The 17,338-nt window shown below is 41.0% G+C and overlaps 2 protein-coding genes across 3 annotated transcripts in view; one reads left to right on the plus strand and one right to left on the minus strand.

Annotated features, from left to right (window-relative positions):
* The window catches only part of sh2d3cb (SH2 domain containing 3Cb), a 31,419-nt gene extending 14,302 nt beyond the window's left edge, over window positions 1-17,117 (minus strand). Inside the window, exons 1-5 of one of the 2 annotated variants that reach the window (XM_080738067.1) lie at window positions 17,024-17,117; window positions 11,374-11,413; window positions 9,697-9,825; window positions 6,846-7,258; window positions 5,710-5,822 (exon numbers count right to left, since the gene is read on the minus strand). In XM_080738067.1, coding sequence (XP_080594193.1) covers window positions 5,710-5,822; window positions 6,846-7,258; window positions 9,697-9,825; window positions 11,374-11,413; window positions 17,024-17,091 — 763 coding nt within the window. In that variant the 5' untranslated portion in view covers window positions 17,092-17,117. Of the gene's footprint in view, window positions 1-5,709; window positions 5,823-6,845; window positions 7,259-9,696; window positions 9,826-11,373; window positions 11,414-16,017; window positions 16,144-17,023 lie in introns of those variants that run through there. The other variant, XM_080738068.1, reaches the window with a different exon arrangement.
* On the plus strand, window positions 1,372-5,426 carry LOC308295102 (UDP-glucuronosyltransferase 2C1-like). The gene is made up of 2 exons (XM_080738069.1): window positions 1,372-1,422; window positions 3,806-5,426. The coding sequence occupies exon 2, from the start codon at window positions 3,808-3,810 to the stop codon at window positions 5,386-5,388; it is 1,581 nt and encodes a 526-aa protein (XP_080594195.1). The 5' UTR covers window positions 1,372-1,422; window positions 3,806-3,807; the 3' UTR covers window positions 5,389-5,426.
* Window positions 17,118-17,338: the final 221 nt, after the last annotated feature.

Below are 17,338 nucleotides of genomic sequence, written 5' to 3' on the forward strand. Positions count from 1 at the left end.
ATGTGTTAGTTCAGTGCCATACTAGTCAAAACAGCCGATCTACAAGCTCACTACGCTTTGTTGCTGAGACTATAAAATCCTGTGTGTTCATGTGTTAGTTCAGTGCCATACTAGTTTTCATTGCGGGTCTGGCACAACCAGGTGACCTGGTCTAGTTTTACTATATAGACATCTTTTTTTTATATTTCAAATAGCTGATCTGCAAGCTCACAACGTGCACAATCACAATCAGCATTTGAAGTATTTGAAAATGTTTTTCAAAATAGTAAAAAAGGCAAAGAAGTTAAGGCATAAGGCATAAGACCTGGATCATAATAGAGCCCTTACTGGTTAGTATAGCAAAAGTGTAGCTATCACTATACAAGGCACCAGTCTTTTTCTCTTTTTTTTATAGTTAGTTACAGTTTTACAATTGAGATGTGATAAAATTGACAATCAAATGTCATGAGTGACTAATGTACAGACAGTATACTTAACAGATCCTCTTTTTTGTGGAATTTTATTTTAGGAACACAGATGTTTATAAAAGAAAATGTCAACTTTTTAAATAAAAGTATAAAACTCAGTTGAGAGGCATAGGCCCAATTTATTTTTACAGTAAAGTTAAGTATAGTTTTACTGTTACGATGAAATGTCATGTAACAGTTCAGTTAATATGCAGAGATGTGATGTGATAAGATTGACAATCAAATGGCATAATGACTCATGTAACAGTGTCCTCAACAGATCATCATTTTATATTTTTTTAGTTTATTTTAGGAACACAGATGTAAGGATATAATATTTTGTTTCATGTACACCAAATGTACATTCTCAATTTAACGCTGGAAAAGAAAGAAACTTGAAGTAACTCAGTTACTATTTCTATGTAACTTGAAACCTTACAAGTTACATTTCTCCAGGGGTATAACTGTATCTTGAGTTACTTGTAATTGTACAAGTGTACTTCCCCGACACTGAAGATTATACATATGCAGTCATATGATTTCTTCACCAGGCTCTACCTGCCAATCTACTTGCTCAATCAGCTTGATTTAAGCACACCTGCTGTGGTCAGCTGTGAGTCCACAGGACAAACAAAAGTGCCTGCCTCAATATCCATGGCATGAGTAATCAACGGGGGGAAAAAAGGTAAATATTTTGTTGTTGGTTTTGGTGTTCTTCTTTTCTTCTTCTTTGTAAAGTAGTATTGATTTTAAATATAAGAGTGATTCAGATACTGCAAGTGCTTACCTGGTGGATTCACAACTTGGCTGAACATGTTCAGGACTATGAACTTTATTCCACTTACTGGGTCAACAGCCTTTAGTTTTAGTCACACCTACTACTACAAAAGTAGAGAGGGATGGGAGTCAGGAATCCACAGTGAGTGTAGGTTGTCGAATGTCAAGCACGCTATTTATGGGCTCTGGATTACTATTGGTAAGTGAGTTTGCATTTACATTTTGAGCATTTACTGTAGCTTAATTTCTTTTGCTCAAGCTTGACTTTACAACATTACTGACTTAGCAGGCAGGGATATGTATTTTGGAGGACATTTTAGTTGATGTGAAGTCACATCCATAATCAAAATAAAATAGTATTCATGCAAAATGAAAAAAAGGACTTCAGTTGTGAGTGACATAGCTTTCAAATTAACATGCAAGTTTAAAGCTGTTAAAACTTGAAGAGGGAACCTTTTGCGCAATGTGTGGGAATGTGTTGGGGGTGTTGTGATCCATTCCAATCTGCTTTATATCGCTCATACTCTTATCTAGTGTGAAGTGAGTGTTGTAATATGGAAGAGGCTTGATCCATCCCAGTATCTGTACATCATTTCATTGCAATAATATGCAATCACTCTTAAACTGTGAACCATATAGATTTAATTTTTTGCATAAACACTTTTCTCTGCAACTCGTATAACTGTAGATAAACTGTTGTAACATTATAACAGTATGAGGCATGACCCATTCCATTATGTTTTATCTTAAATTGTAAATATAGGCTCTTATTATTATTATTATTATTATTATTAAGAAGTTGTGTAATCATATACAGTCAATAATATATTTGCATATGTACTTTTCTCCGTATCTGTATGGCCAGAAGATATGATAACATACATTTTACAACAGCTCATGCACACTGCAACCATTTCTGTAGATTACAATCACTGGGTTCACAGCTGTAGCAATCATCCGCTGTACGGTTCATGCATGAAAACAAAAGGGCATAATCTGAGAACATTAACTTTTCTTGTGTAACTAATGGGATTTGCCCGTAGGAATTCCTGTGGAATTCCTGTAAAACAATCCTCTTGCATAACCAGGAAGCCTTATCCAGATGTACCAGAAGCAAGCTATTGCGCAATGATGCCTTAGCTAAAAGCATAGTTAAAAAGTCTTGGACAAGCTGTATATGTATTTATTGTTAGTCATACTTTGCCACTGGATTTGGCAAATATCAAGTACATTTCTCAACTATCAAATCTGATTGGGATTAAGTGTAAGAGCATTTGTATTTGTCACTCACTGTACATTTGCACATACAGTACATGGATGTACAGCATGGAATTAGTTTAGTTAGTACGGCCAAAATATTTATTGTGACTATGTTGTAGATATTGTTTTATTTGCTTGCAGAGTGCCTGTGCAGGCCTCCAGGGGATCAAAATTGAAATAAAACTCACAGCTTTTTATTGTGTTAACCTTTTTATGTTGAATTTACGGCACTTAAAGGAGTAGTTCACCCCCAAAATGACTTTTTTTCTATTGATTAATAACGCCATGGAGACTTGAGTTCAATAATATTTTGTTGTATTTGTCGCATTTCTAAGGCAATAATTTGATTACAATAAATGTACCCCCATTGATTCCTGGATGGGGAACCAAATGTATTCGGGTCCCCATCCGGAATCAATGGGGGTAAATATACAATAATCACCTTTTTGTCTTAGGAATGCGACAAATACAAAAAAATATTATTTAACTCAAGTCTCCATGGGTTGAGTAATCAATAGAAAAAAAGCTTTATATTTTCGAATGAAATGGACAAATAAAATGAAGCCATCTATTAATCAATAACAATAATTGTGTATAATAGTATAGTGATTGTAAAAGTTCATTTTCATAAATTCGCCCTCAATTTATACTGTATTAGGACTGCATACACATCTTCAAATGTCATATGGTAAAACATTTGTAATTGAAATCTCAAATGACTTGTTTCCTGACCATGACAAACACATCTCCCAGGTGCGGAGCTAAAGTGCAGTAGTAGAATGATGTACAGGGTTCCCACGGTCATGACATTCCTGGAAATATTTTGAAATTAGAAAAATATTGAAAAAAGTACTGGGAAAGTTTTGGAATTGATCAAGGGTCCTGGAAGGTCCTGGAAAAAAATCAACATTGGCCAAATTGTCAAATATTAGAGGCAGAAATTGTGAAAATAGCCGATCTACATGCTCTGCTGCGAGGCGTTGTGAGCATGTAGATCGGCTATTTTCACAATAAAACCGTGTTATACAAAATTCCTCTTCTCTTAGTCAGGGTGCCGGGGTCCCCAGTTAGAATATGATTATTTCGGGGGTCACAGCCTGAAAAGGTTGAGAACCACTGGCATACACTACCTGTCTTTGGGCATTGCACAATGCACATAGGAGTAAGCGACTCGTTATTGAGCTGAATTATTGTTATATAGTCCTGGAAATCGCGTTAAATATTCTGGAAAGGTTTTGGAAAGGTTTTGGAAATTAATTGATGTGTGGGAACCCTGGATGTACCTTGATATGCAATCACCTGTCATTCTGATCTCTCCTCAGAGATGGGCCAGTTAACTCTTGTGGTGTTTGCTACACTTCTGTGTTCCACACCACTCGTGGATGGAGGGAAAGTCCTGGTGTACCCTTTGGATGGAAGCCATTGGATCAACATGAAAGTCCTCATTGAAGAGCTTCATTCCAGAGGCCATGAAATCACGGTGATAAGGCCAGAGACAAACTGGTACATCAAGCCAGACTCCTCTTACTACAAAACCATCACAATCAATGACACTCGTGGCATAAGCGAGGATTTCTTTGGGTTATTTGTGACGAGGATGTTGAACTTTCGTCGGGATGGTTCCTCCTTTTGGGCTCGTATGGGACTGGAATGGGAATTAGTGACAAAGTTCTATGACTTGCACAAAGCCTTAATTGAGACAATGGAGATTATTTTTGAGGACAGTGAAATGATGAAAGGTTTTCAAGATGCTAAGTATGATGTGGTTTTGACGGATCCTGCGTGGGGGGGAGGGGTGCTGTTGGCTCATCGTCTAGGTCTTCCTCTGGTCTTCAATGTCAGGTGGACTGTACAAGGGGAGGGGCATCATGCCATAGCTCCCTGTCCCTTGTCCTACGTCCCAATCCCCGGGGCGGAGCTGACGGACAAGATGACATTTTCCCAACGAATCAAAAACATACTTTTCTCCCTTTTTTCACGTATGCAAATTGCATACGTTGCAGACCCGAACTACACACCGTTTGTTCACCGTTACTTCGGCCCTGATGTCCATTACATGGAACTGTTCCAGGCAGCGGATATCTGGCTGATGAGAAACGACTTCACCTTTGAATACCCTCGCCCCACTATGCCTAACGTTGTTTACATCCAGGGTTTCCAGTGCAAGCCCTCCAAGCCTCTTCCTCAACATCTGGAGGACTTTGTGCAGAGTTCCGGAGAACATGGGGTCATTGTGATGACTCTGGGCACCTTGATTGGAAAGCTTCCTGAGGACATTGACGAGGCCATTGCAGCGGCTTTCGCCCAACTGCCACAGAAGGTGATCTGGAGGAACACTGGGAAGAAACCATCAACACTGGGAAACAACACTCTGCTCATTGACTGGCTGCCCCAGAATGACCTGTTGGGCCACCCCAAGACCAGAGTGTTTGTGGCCCATGGAGGAACCAATGGAGTTCAGGAGGCCATCTACCATGGCATTCCTATTGTTGGTCTGCCTCTCCTGTTTGATCAGCAAGACAACCTGAACAGGATGAAAGATAGGGGCGGAGCCAAAGTAGTTGATATTGCCACATTAAACAAAGACAACTTCCTGGAAGCATTGAAGGAGGTCCTTCATGAGCCCTCCTATAAGGAGAGTATGCAGAGGCTGTCAATGCTACACAGGGATCAGCCCATGAAACCTCTAGACAAGGCCATGTTCTGGATTGAGTTCGTCATGAGACACAAGGGGGCGCCGCACTTGAGGACTGAGTCGTACAAGATGTCAAAGATTCAGTACCATTCAATTGATGTTATAGCCTTTCTGCTGGCAGTTGTTTCACTGGTATTAATTGTCTGTATTTCAGGGATGAAGTTTTTGTGGCGTAAAGTGTTTTGCAGGAGGAAAGAGAAAAGAGAATGATGTAGTGTTGTAACATCTGTACAGGCATTATAACTGTAATTAATTGAGATACTGTGTGTGTGTGTGTGTGTGTGTGTGTGTGTGTGTGTGTGTGTGTGTGTGTGTGTGTGTGTGTGTGTGTGTGTGTGTGTGTGTGTGTGTGTGTGTGTGTGTGTGTGTGTGTGTGTGTGTGTGTGTGTGTGTGTGTGTGTGTGTGTGTGTGTGTGTGTGTGTGTGTGTGTGTGTGTGTGTGTGTGTGTGTGTGTGTGTGTGTGTGTGTGTGTGTGTGTGTGTGTGTGTGTGTGTGTGTGTGTGTGTGTGTGTGTGTGAGATCAAACTCACTGATGTTGTGCTGTGTAGCAAGAGGGACTTCCCCACTTGGTGACTGCAGCTGACTTTGTTCCAAGTTGAGACTGCTGTTATTTGCTGCCTCCTTGTGGTGAAATGTTGAAGGGCTGCATGTCATGTGCACAGAGAGACAGAATGAGAGGGGCCATTTGTAAAACAAAAATTGCTTTATGAATTCCATATTTTTATACATTGATAATTTTTCTTATAAGTAATTAGACAAATGTTTACCGTATTATAATGTTTTCAAATAAATCATATCAAACCTCTCTTTTGTTCTTGTTTTAATTCAATATTTATTAAACATTTTTTTATTCTGAAACAAATATGCATCTACATTGGGACCGGGAGTACTGTAGGTCAGTGTTTCCAAACCTTTTTTCTGCCAGGGCACACTTTTCATGGCCAAAATATCCCAGGGCACACCTAGATATACAGTGTGAGTGATGTACTTCTATCTACATTGTTGTCGGGGGGTGGGGGCTGTGGGGCTGGGGGTGGTTTGCTTTCGTTCGAAATCTCAAAGGGAACACCAACGCATCTCAAAGGGCACACCAAAGGTCTGCAGCACAGTGGTTGGGAAACACTGCTGTTGGTAATGATGTATTTCTTTTTCGTTGACATGGTCGTTCTAATACTACTGGGTTCTAAAGCAGGGGTCTTCAACAGGGGGTCTGGGACCCCTAGGGGGTCCTCAGAGTTACTACAGGGGGTCCTCGAAATCTTTGTGTGATAGAAACTTGTTTTCTCCTTTTTATGTTAACTACTTGAACCCTATAGTGTCCATTTTCTGAGAACTTAAGCAAAAAATAACAGATATACAAGCTCACAACACCTCGCAGCGCGAGGCGTTGTGAACTTGTAGATCAGGCAGCTATTTTCAGCAAAGAGGTTTGCTGTAGAAGGGAAAAAAGGGCCTACTAAGTACGGAGTGAAAGGTCAAGTTTATTAAGTATTGGCGGTTCAAGTGGTTAAATATCTGAAAACACGAAACACTGATGATCGTGCTGTCAAACGATGAAACTATATGGAATCTATGAAAAATTTGTGGTGGTCCCTGCTTCATCTCTCTCTCAACTAATGGGTCCTTGACCCCAGCTCTAAAGGCTCAAATAACGAGAATGCCTCACCTCCACGGGCAGACGATCGGTGCCCCGTTCCCACTGCGGAGCTTCAGCCCTCTCTGGCAGGAGGGTGAGCTTATGACGCAGCCTTTAGAAGCAGCCAGGGAGAACGCCGTCTCCAGGTATCTGAGTGGCAGCGTCCTGTTCACAGGACTGTGGATCTGGGCCTGGCTCTTTTGTGTCAGCGCTGCCTTGCTCCCAACATAGAAGTTGACCAGGGACGGCAGTGAGTCAAAGGCCTCCCCCTCCAGCTTGTACTGGACCCTGGTGTATGTCTCGCTGGATTGGACCATGCTCCTGCCGATGAGGAAGTGGAGGGTGTGGTGATTCCAGTGGCTGGTGAGGACATAGTCTCCCTGACTGGACAGAGAGTCCCGGATGATGAAGTCACCGTGATTCACGACCAGGCTCTCCGACACCTGCCAATCACATTATATTTCCACAATTAAAATGAAAGTAGCCTATGCTAGACAGTATCCAGGCATGTAACGAGACATAAAGTGCTAACTAGACTGAAGTCACTGCAGTGTTACACCTTGTACGTTACGAAAACATTTACTTTTCAGCCTCATTGTTTACACTTTTCAAATATTTATAAAGCCCACCACGTACCAGGCTTAATCACTTTCAACCTGGCAACAATACAGCAACAATAGCAGACCTACAAGCTCACAGCATGTCGCAACTGTCGTGCGACACTTTTTAAAAGCCTCACTATGTAACATTTTGTGTGTAATTTAGTTCAATCTGTATGGCAGAGTATGTTAATACAATATACGTGTAACTTGCTTTGGCTCCCTGCTCTTCTGTTGAGACGTTTAGACATGAGATCTGACACGAATTTTGACCCGGGCTGATGGTCAAGATTCAGTTCATCCCCCAAGGTTGTCTCTATTAGCTCAATGGTAAAAAATGTCAGCACGCAGGAAACCAGGTTCAAATCAGGGGTAGAAGCGGAAAGTTACATAGTACTGCTTTAATTGAGTAAAATCATAGCTGGTTAGCTTTAATGAATCAAAGTGTATGGACACGACAGTAAGATAAATAGTGCATACATTCTCTTCTCTTCTCTTGTGTAATGAGGTTGTAGATATAATTGCGAAATCGTTTCCACATGGTGTTGGGTAACAGTTCCTTTTGGTTTCAGTGAATTACAATTTGCTTTCAGTGAAAGTATGTTTCACGCAATGAACAGCATATCAGATTCAGCCAATGTTAAAGATCACATCATCGGTTGTGGAACTCTGGCCAACATATCGTCGTTGTCGGGTGGAAACCTTGTATGTCCATCATTTTAAAAAATGAACTAAACTAGTGAAAACAGCCGATCTACAAGCACACAACGCCTTGCGGTGCGAGGCGTTGTGTGTTTGCAGATCAGCTGTTTTCACGACTTTTGTGCGACAGCCTTATCTGATGAAGCAGGGCTTTACTTCGCAAAAAAACATACAAATTTGAAACTTGGGAGATACGAGGTTTCTGCCCGACAGTGACGATATCTGATCCACTGAAAGGAAGTCAAAGAGCTGAGTCAAGGTTATCAGCATTTTGTAAAAATGCCATTCCATTTGTGAAAAACCCAGAGGGGAACATTCTTTGTATGACAAATAAGGGAAATAACCGATCTATAAGCTCACACTGCATCATATTGCGATACATTGGGAGCTTGCAGAACTGCTATTTTGGAATAAAATGATCCATTTTGAAATTCTACTCAAAATACTGCAGGGATGCCAGTGTTCATTAATGAGTTTAACATACATTATCTATTAAATTGTTAAAGTATGACATTATCAAACATAAATATCAAAACTCATATCTACATATCTCAAAAGTAAATGCAATTAGTCTGACCAGAAACATATCCCCACTGGCAATACAAATGAATGATAAGATCATAAATGGAGCGGCACCCCCCGAAATAAACACTTGTACCACCTAATAACTGATACAATGTGAGACAATATGAAATTCTATAAATGTGATGCCATGCCTCAAAAAACGATAGCTGTGATGAAAGTAAAACTTACCAAAGGCATAGGCTAACACAAGACAGGTTGCTTTGCATGTGTGTGGAAAAAGTACTCAGATGTTTTACTTGATGTTAACTAAAAGTATCAATACTGCAATATAGAAATACTCTGTGCCCTCACACCAAAATACCTATGAGAGTGGAATCCGCGTTCCACCAATGCATTTCAATGAGAAGGGAGCGTTTTTTGCAGAAATCCTCTGCTGGCATGAAACCGCTTCACTCTCATTGAAATGCATTGGCAGAACGCGGATTCCACTCTCATAGGTACTTTGGTGTGAGGGCACCCTTACAAGTAAAAGTCTGGAATTCAAAATGTACTTGAGTAAAAGTACGAAAGTATTGGCATCAAAATATAATTAAAGTACCAAAAGTAAAAGAACAAAATGTTTGAAAATAGCGTTGTGAGCTTGTAGATCGTCTATTTTCAAATAGCCTGGGTATAAAATAGGGCTAAAGTGGATTAATGTAAGTTTTATAATATAATAATTTATATCTGCAAAGTAACTAGTTACTAAAGTTATAAAATAAGTGTAGTGGAGTAAAAGTACAATATTTGCCTCTGAGATGTAGTGGAGTAAAAGTAAAAGTACTGAAAACTGGAAATACTCAAGTAAAGTACAAATTTAATACCTCAAAACTGTACCCATTCAGGCCGGGAACACATTTTAGTGTATGGGAGGGGCTTACAGTACAGGTACAGTATGTAGCAACATATTTGTTTTTTTTAGGCTAATTTCTGATTTAGGCCTAACTTTAGGCCTAAATGGCTTAAGTAAATGTACTTAGCTACTTGCATGCAACGTGCATGCGTGTGTCACTGACCTCCCAGGGGATGCGACCATAATACCAGCCGTGGCTCCTCAGCTTGCAGCTGTTGAGTTTCAGCTCCTCCTCCAGCTCCTTGCGCAGGTTCTCTGACGGGCTCTCCAGCCAGAACTTCTCCTTGGAAAACTTAAAGGGCATCACAGGCATGGATGAGGATCAGGTCCAAAACATGCAACAAGTCCACCACAGAAGAAGCCCAGGTATATCCATAGGCTGGAATGGCCTGTGATCAGATTACCTCCAGAACCATCTCATCGTTGTCGGGTGAAATCCTTGTATGTCCAAAACCGTTTGTTTTGTATTTATCATTTAAAAAATGAACTATACTAGTGAAAACAGACGATCTACAAGCACACAACGCCTTGCACCGCGAGGCGTTGTGTGCTTGTAGATCTGCTCTGTGCGACAGCCTTGTATGATGACGCAGGGCTTTGCTTTGCGAAAGAACGTACAAATTTGAAACTTGGAGATACGAGGTTTCCACCCGACAACGACGATATCTACTTCAGTCTACGGCGCTACTCAAGCACAAAAATGCAAAGGGGAGGGAATTTCCAAACGTTTCCAATTTCCTCCGATGAGTCTTATAAAGATAGTCATCATCTTCAATGTGGATGCTGAGACTAGCACTGGTGCTTGTCAGTAAATGGCTGAGAGGCAGACAGAGAGTACGGCGTGAGGCCGGGAGGGTAGATGGGGCAAAGAGGGGACAAGTCTGCTATTCCCACGCTGGCATCGGACAGCGGAGTCTCACCCGCGTTGTCGCGGTAACGTTATTGTGCAACAGGTCATCATTCAGCAGTGTTTTGTCACGTCTTTGTACGAATGCGACCAGCTACTGTATATCAAGTACCTCTCCAGACGGCCATTTACATCAATATTCTGGGAATTCTTTTGTGGGGCAGACCTGTTGACCCCCCCCACTCTCCTCCCCATTACCATTGGCCCTATTCCCTCGCCTAGGTGACATGTTGTTTTTCCTCTCAGGCTCCAGTCCCCCTTCTTCCGTCAAATAGCTTATCCCCTGGGACCGTGATTAAGGGGTTGGCACTGGGCCAACGCCACTTCAAAACAAAACAGGGGGTATAGTCTAAAGACCTAGAACCCACTAATGAATAGCTTTAATTCCATTAGCATTATCATTCATTGCCAGCTTGTCCCATTGAGGCAAGTGTGTTTGTCAAGTACGCAAGCATCCAATTATAAGCCAATGAATTGGAAATTATCCTCCTTCCCTCTCTTAACACCTTTTCCAGGCATAACTGGTCATATCGAGTCGGGGCTTGGTTGCTACTGGTAACCCAGGGACCTTGAAACTATTCCCCTTAAATAGGCTGTATTTCCAGAGTCTTTTATGTCAAAAGTCCTAATTCAATTAGAGCTTGACTGCTGTGAACACAGCACTGTCTCCCCATTGGTTCTCCCCCTAGTCTCCCACAAATAGAGAGGCTGGAATTTTTATTTAACCTTTATTTAACCAGTAGCAGCAGTCGTGCCATTGAGATGAACAAAAACTTGAATCCGTAAGAGACACATACTGTAGTCAGAGTAGCAGAATCATGACTACAGTTTAATGGAAAGAAGTTGCAGATAAGATGGAAAAGCATACAAGCACAAACACTCAAAATCACACATCTAAGAATAGAGTCAAAATCCTCAAACTGAATAACTTACCTTGACATATTCTCCACTGCTATCCATGGCATTGTGCTGACTAAAGGGCAGATGAAAAACATCAGAGTATATATTTAGTAATCCTGTCATCATGAGATCAAAATTTCCAGTGGATTGTTCAAACACAGGAATGCACAGTATGCACAAAGGTCTGTGTGTGCTGTCAATATTTTTGTTTCAGTTTCAAACTGTGGCAGATATGTACGTAGGTGACCTAAGTTACCAAGCGTGTAGATTATAAACTTATAAGTAACATCCTTTCTAGCTTTATTTAACATTTTGATCATTTAAATTATGGGATATTCACAGCGTCATTATTTCTTGGCTCTTGCTTTGCAAGTCATTCGTAAATACACAGCAGCGGCAAAGAAGAAGACAAAACATGCTCATGTTCTCTGTGTGACTGCGGCAGTCAATCGCATGCTCTTGCATAACGTTTTAATACAAACAGTGTGTTAATATGACAACACCCAGCAACTGCTTGCAAAATAGCAACCCCCTTAAGGGACAATGGAAGGCATGCGCAGTAAAATCACCAGTGTTGATTGAACTCTGAGAGAGTACAAATGGTCAATTTCGTATGTGTAGCGTGAGTGAAAGCAGGGGCGTCACAAGAGGGGAAAAGTGGGACTGAGTTACTAGGGCCCAAGGTGGAGAGGCCTGGAATTGCCGTGCTGCAAGCTTGTAGATCTGCTATTTTTGAAAAGTCGTGAAAACGTGTGCAAATCTTTGAATGGGTCTATATACATATTTTTTTAAGCGAACATTTGTAATTCAAATTTTGCTTCTGGGGGATCCCTGGAACTAAATATTTTGAGATGGGGGTCCGTGGCCAAATACATATCATTTTGGGGGTCCTTCACCTGACATAGAAACATACAGTAGGTTTTCCAAAAATGTAAAGATTTTTCAAAAATAGCAGATCTACAAGCTATCTGCTATTTTTCAATAGTTAAAGCACAAAATAACGCGTAATAATGCGTTCCCAGTCTAAATGGGTTTAACCCCCTCCCCCTATGAGGAACATTCATCGGGGGCCCGCAGTGACCAGGGCCCAGAATTTGGTGCGACACCCCTGTGTGTAGCGTGAGTGAAAGTATGTGTTGGCAGTCTGATTTTCTTTTTGGGGGGGGACCTCTGCTCTTCTTCAACATGCTGCATATTTCCTTGAGTAATGTCAGGGGACTTGACCTTGTGTTCCCAACACTGAAACTCTAAGTTTATGCACGCATGGGAACATGGATCTACACACAAGCGCGCGCACGCACGCACACACGCACGCAGCGCGTGCACACACAAACACACACACACACACACACACACACACACACACACACACACACGCACACGCGCACACACGCGCACGCAGACACACACAATGTCCAACTTTAGCTGCCCCCAGCCTCCCCAGCATGCCTTTCTTCTCAGTCAATCACTGATTCTCTCTCCCAGCAAAGAACAGACAAATAAACACAGCGTACCCAATTATACATGCATGTAGGTCCTGTTGTCCTAGTACCATGAGTGTCAGTAGTACAGTATGTACTGTTTCGTACATACTGTACTACTGACACTAATGAATCATACCCCCACTGCCACCGCAAACAAATCCCTGTACAGTACATTGCATTTATTTTAGATACAGTGATTCTGATCAGGAAGATTAGGAAAAGTGGCAAACCATAACAAAAGCTAGCTTGTCTAATACAAACGCTGTGTGGTTTTGTAACATAGCTGTCCTATAATACATAAAGCTCCGCTGTGCCCAGTTTTAAGCGTAATCCAGGGGAACCTCCCTGTCCTTGGCTGGCTGGGGTTCCCAGGATGGATGTCAATTATTTTACAACACTTCCTGTTGAGTTAGCCAGCAGCGCTCTCTTTCACAGCTGTAAGTTATATCAAACACACTCACACACACTTAAAGGAGTAGTTCACCCCCAAAATGACTTTTTCTATTGATTACTCACGCCAGGGAGACTTGAGTTCAATAATATTTTTAGATTTTTGTCGCATTCCTAAAACAATAATTTGATTACAATAAATGTTCCCCCATTGATTCCGGATGGAGACCCAAATGCATCTGGGTCCCCATCTGGAATCAATGGGGGTAAATTTACTATAATCACATTTTTGTCTTAGAAATGCGACAAATACAAAGAAATATTGAACTCAAGTCTCCATGGCGTGAGTAATACATAGTAAAAAAGTCATTTTGGGGGTGAACTACTCCTTTAACACACACATGTAAGACCAGAAACGTACCTCCAAAGCCTGATCAACCCCTACAACCCCACACGTTCTCAGATCAGCTAACACAGGGATGCTGACAGAACCCTCGCTAAAAACTCCAGGACAAAAATCCACTTGTCCTAGACAATTCGCCCTCCTGGCCCCCAAAGTAACTGTGGAATAAACTCCCTGTCGCACTTAGAACAACAGGCTCACTCCCTACTCCCTAGCTTCCGCCATGACCTGAAGACTCACCTCTTCAGACTCCACCTAAGCCCATAGCACTTACCATAGCACTCGCCTACCCTCAATGACCGCACATGAAAGCTAGATAGCATTCTTAGGTTTTATATAAAGTTATTTACTGATAGGTGGTGCTTGGTCTACCTACGACATCACCTACGTTTTTCTAGATTGAGATTTCTATGCAATTGATGTATTGATGACGTTGATGTATTGATGTATTACATTGCTTATTATATTGATGTACTACCCTGCTTATTGTAAATCGCTCTGGATTAAGAGCGTCTGCAAAGTAAACTGTACACTGTACACTGTACACTGCACACACAGGTACAGGTACACACAGTTACCTGGGGCTACATGTCTGTATGACACACAATGCATACATAAACATTCAAACACTTTTGTGTAAACATGCTCCACACACCAAAGAATTATATAGCCTACAGTACATACTGTATAGGCCAGGGGTCTTCAACATTTTCAGGCCAAGGACCCCTTAGTTGAGAGAGAGATGAAGCAGGGACCCCCTTAACCTTTTCATAGATTCCATATAGTTTCAATGTTTGACAGCACAATTACCAATGTATTTTGGATTCATGTCAATTTGTGTTTTCAGATATTTAACCACTTGAACCGTCAATACTGAATAAACTTGACCTTTCGCTCTGTACTTCAGTTCAGTTATTTTTCCCCTCTACACCAAACCTCTTTGCAGAAAATAGCCGATCTACAAGCTCACAACGCCTCGCACTGTGAGGCGTTGAACCTGGACCCCCTGTTGAAGGGCCATATGGTATAGGCTATATATCTATAATTACAGGAATTTCTGCACAGTATACACGCATGCTTCCTCTTGAGTACTAAGAAACATAATGTGTGTGAAGACTATCACCAACCAAACCAAATGCCGACAGATGTAGAATATTGAGATTGCCTTCTCCAAAAGACCAAAAACGTTGTATGTATGCTTGACTGTTGGATTTTGAGATGTACAAGCATCAGTAGACTGAATAATCATAATTTCCTCATCTCTGATCAAAGACCATCAGAGTCCAAACAAAGATATGTAGGACAGTACTAATACCAGGGTCAAGTTTGAACTGGGTCAGTGGGGTGAACATAATTGGCTCATGAGCCCCACTTATTCATAGCAAGCAGTCTTATCATGCTTTTGGCTGAAAAGAGAGTCAGGACCAAATTTCTGCCCTTATGTAATAGCAGTCATGAACCCCTACTCCCCCATATAACAAACACACTGAGACGGTGCTGAACTGGGAGATGAGAAGCATTCTGGGCATTCCAGAATGATAGCCAACTGATTTAAAAGTAGGCTATTTCTGTCAATGGTTTACTAAGGCTGCATTCTGACACACAATCTAAAACTAGGCCTACTTGTCATATAACTTACTGTGGGCATAGACTTTTTTTAATGGTTTGTAAACTTTTCAAAATACAATTTGATTGCTCTCAAAATTATTTTAAAATGATGGCATCTGTGAGTGCAGCTTCACTGTATGGCTTTTTTATATTTGATTGTTTGCATATTAAAGTCAAACAAGTAGGTTATTTTGTATTTTTACTTTTACATGATGACAGGTGTACATCATTTGTCTGTCATTTAATGTCTGTATTCTCAGTAATGAATTGAGAACAAAATGACCCCAATGTAAACAAGCTGTTGTGATTTCTTGGGTTTAAATCATAGACCTTATCTGAACTGTTCTGTCCTGTGCTGTGCTTTCTATGCGAACTTCTAAAGTATTCAATTAATCAATCAATCAATCATAGCCTAGACAAACATTGTAGGTCTATTCCTTGATTAAACTATATCAGCCTGTATAACATTCAGGTTTAAATCAGAATTTCCCCCCATTATTTGTTATTGATCACATATAGCTTTTTCTTTTTTTGTTACACTCAGTCTAGGCTATGTGATTTAAGACTTGAGAGACCAAGCTGTAGGCCTAGTCTTATTTTAGATTTCATGTTATTTTGTCTGGAATATTGATGGGCTAAATTAATGTCCCCGTGAGGGATAATAAAGTTTATCTGAGGAATTAGGCAACCGTCTCATATATTCTGCAACTTCACCATCAGCGCACACTTCAAGATAAATCCCAATACTCTATCACAACCAGGTTAAACCAATTAAAATAATTGCATTCTCACCTTTTGCTCATTGTCTTCATCATCCCAGGACCCAGACTGTAGGCCTACTGATTGGCAGCATAGGTCCCGACTCCCGAATCTCACACAGTTCTACTGTACCGCTACGGAACCAGCCCAGCTGTTGAGCTTGAACATGCATGCGGGGGCGTAACGTTAGCCTTGAGCTGCGTTCTGGTCTGGTCTACAGACACAGCACAGCAGGCTGTCAGGCACTGGACGTGCGGGACGAGAGGGACCCAGTGCGCATGCTTGTTGACAGACAGTTATGGTCAGTAATCGATAATCATTAATCATGGTAAACTTTGGCGATGTAGGCCTAATTAATGATGAAGAAAGTAGCACTGCTGCTTTCAAAATTATTGTTGAAACGAGTCAATTCCAATAAATTAAGATAAACGAGATATTATTTCACTTTAAAGACTTTTTAGCCTACATTTCCCGTGTGCTACCTATGTTGCATTTTGTCTTTGATTTTGTCTTTGTTTCCTGTGGAAATAAGCTTAGTCTTTTCTAGGATCTCCTTTTAGTAGACCTTGTACCAGTGAACTGTACCGTCATGAAACTGTACCTTTTTCTATGCAAACGTTAAATAAAGTCTTCAATCAATCAATCAATCAATCAATCAATCAATCAATCAATCAATCTCACCAACACTGTAGACCAGTGGTTCCCAAACTTTTTAGCCTGTGACCCAAAAGAGAAATTAGACATTTGCCAGGGACCCAAACTAATGAAAATAGCAGATCTACAAGTTGAACTTGTAGATCATTTAACTAGCCTACTTTTTATTTTTATTCTTCTAATTTATGGAATTTCTTTTATTTATTCATTAAATTACTTTTGAAATTATTTTTGAAATAATAATAATTAAAAATAAAATTAAGGGACCCATAAAAATGTACCTGCGAGTAGAGCTACTTTAAGTTGTGGATTAGCAATTGTCCATCATTTTAGATATATATATATTTTTATAACACTTTTTTTTTAACACACAAATTATTCTCACCCATCAAGTGTCTCCAGCTCCACTTCCTGTGAATCCTCAAGGGGCTTGCTGGTTTCCTGTGTCCTCATCGACTGTTGATGCTTCTCTGTTTGGTCTTCCGCAGAGCCCCGGGCTACTTGAGTCGCTATAGGATCCATCACCATATACAAATCCTGTGTGCGGCTGCTGGCCGACACCAGTGCTGACTGAGGGGCCAGGGAAGATGTACGGGGGAGCACAGCATTAACTGCAGCCATCTCTGAGGGCTTGATATCTACGGCACTGCCGGGATCCGCATGTCTCAATGTGGCCTCTTGACTCTCCAGGGTGTCCACT

This window comes from Nannobrachium achirus (assembly GCF_963921795.1).
Source record: "Nannobrachium achirus genome assembly, chromosome: 12".
Lineage (NCBI taxonomy): Eukaryota > Metazoa > Chordata > Actinopteri > Myctophiformes > Myctophidae > Nannobrachium > Nannobrachium achirus.

Excerpts from the sequence above, each read along its gene's own strand:
- LOC308295102 (XM_080738069.1), top strand. The coding sequence starts at position 3,808 with ATGGGCCAGTTAACTCTTGTGGTGTTTGCTACACTTCTGTGTTCCACA.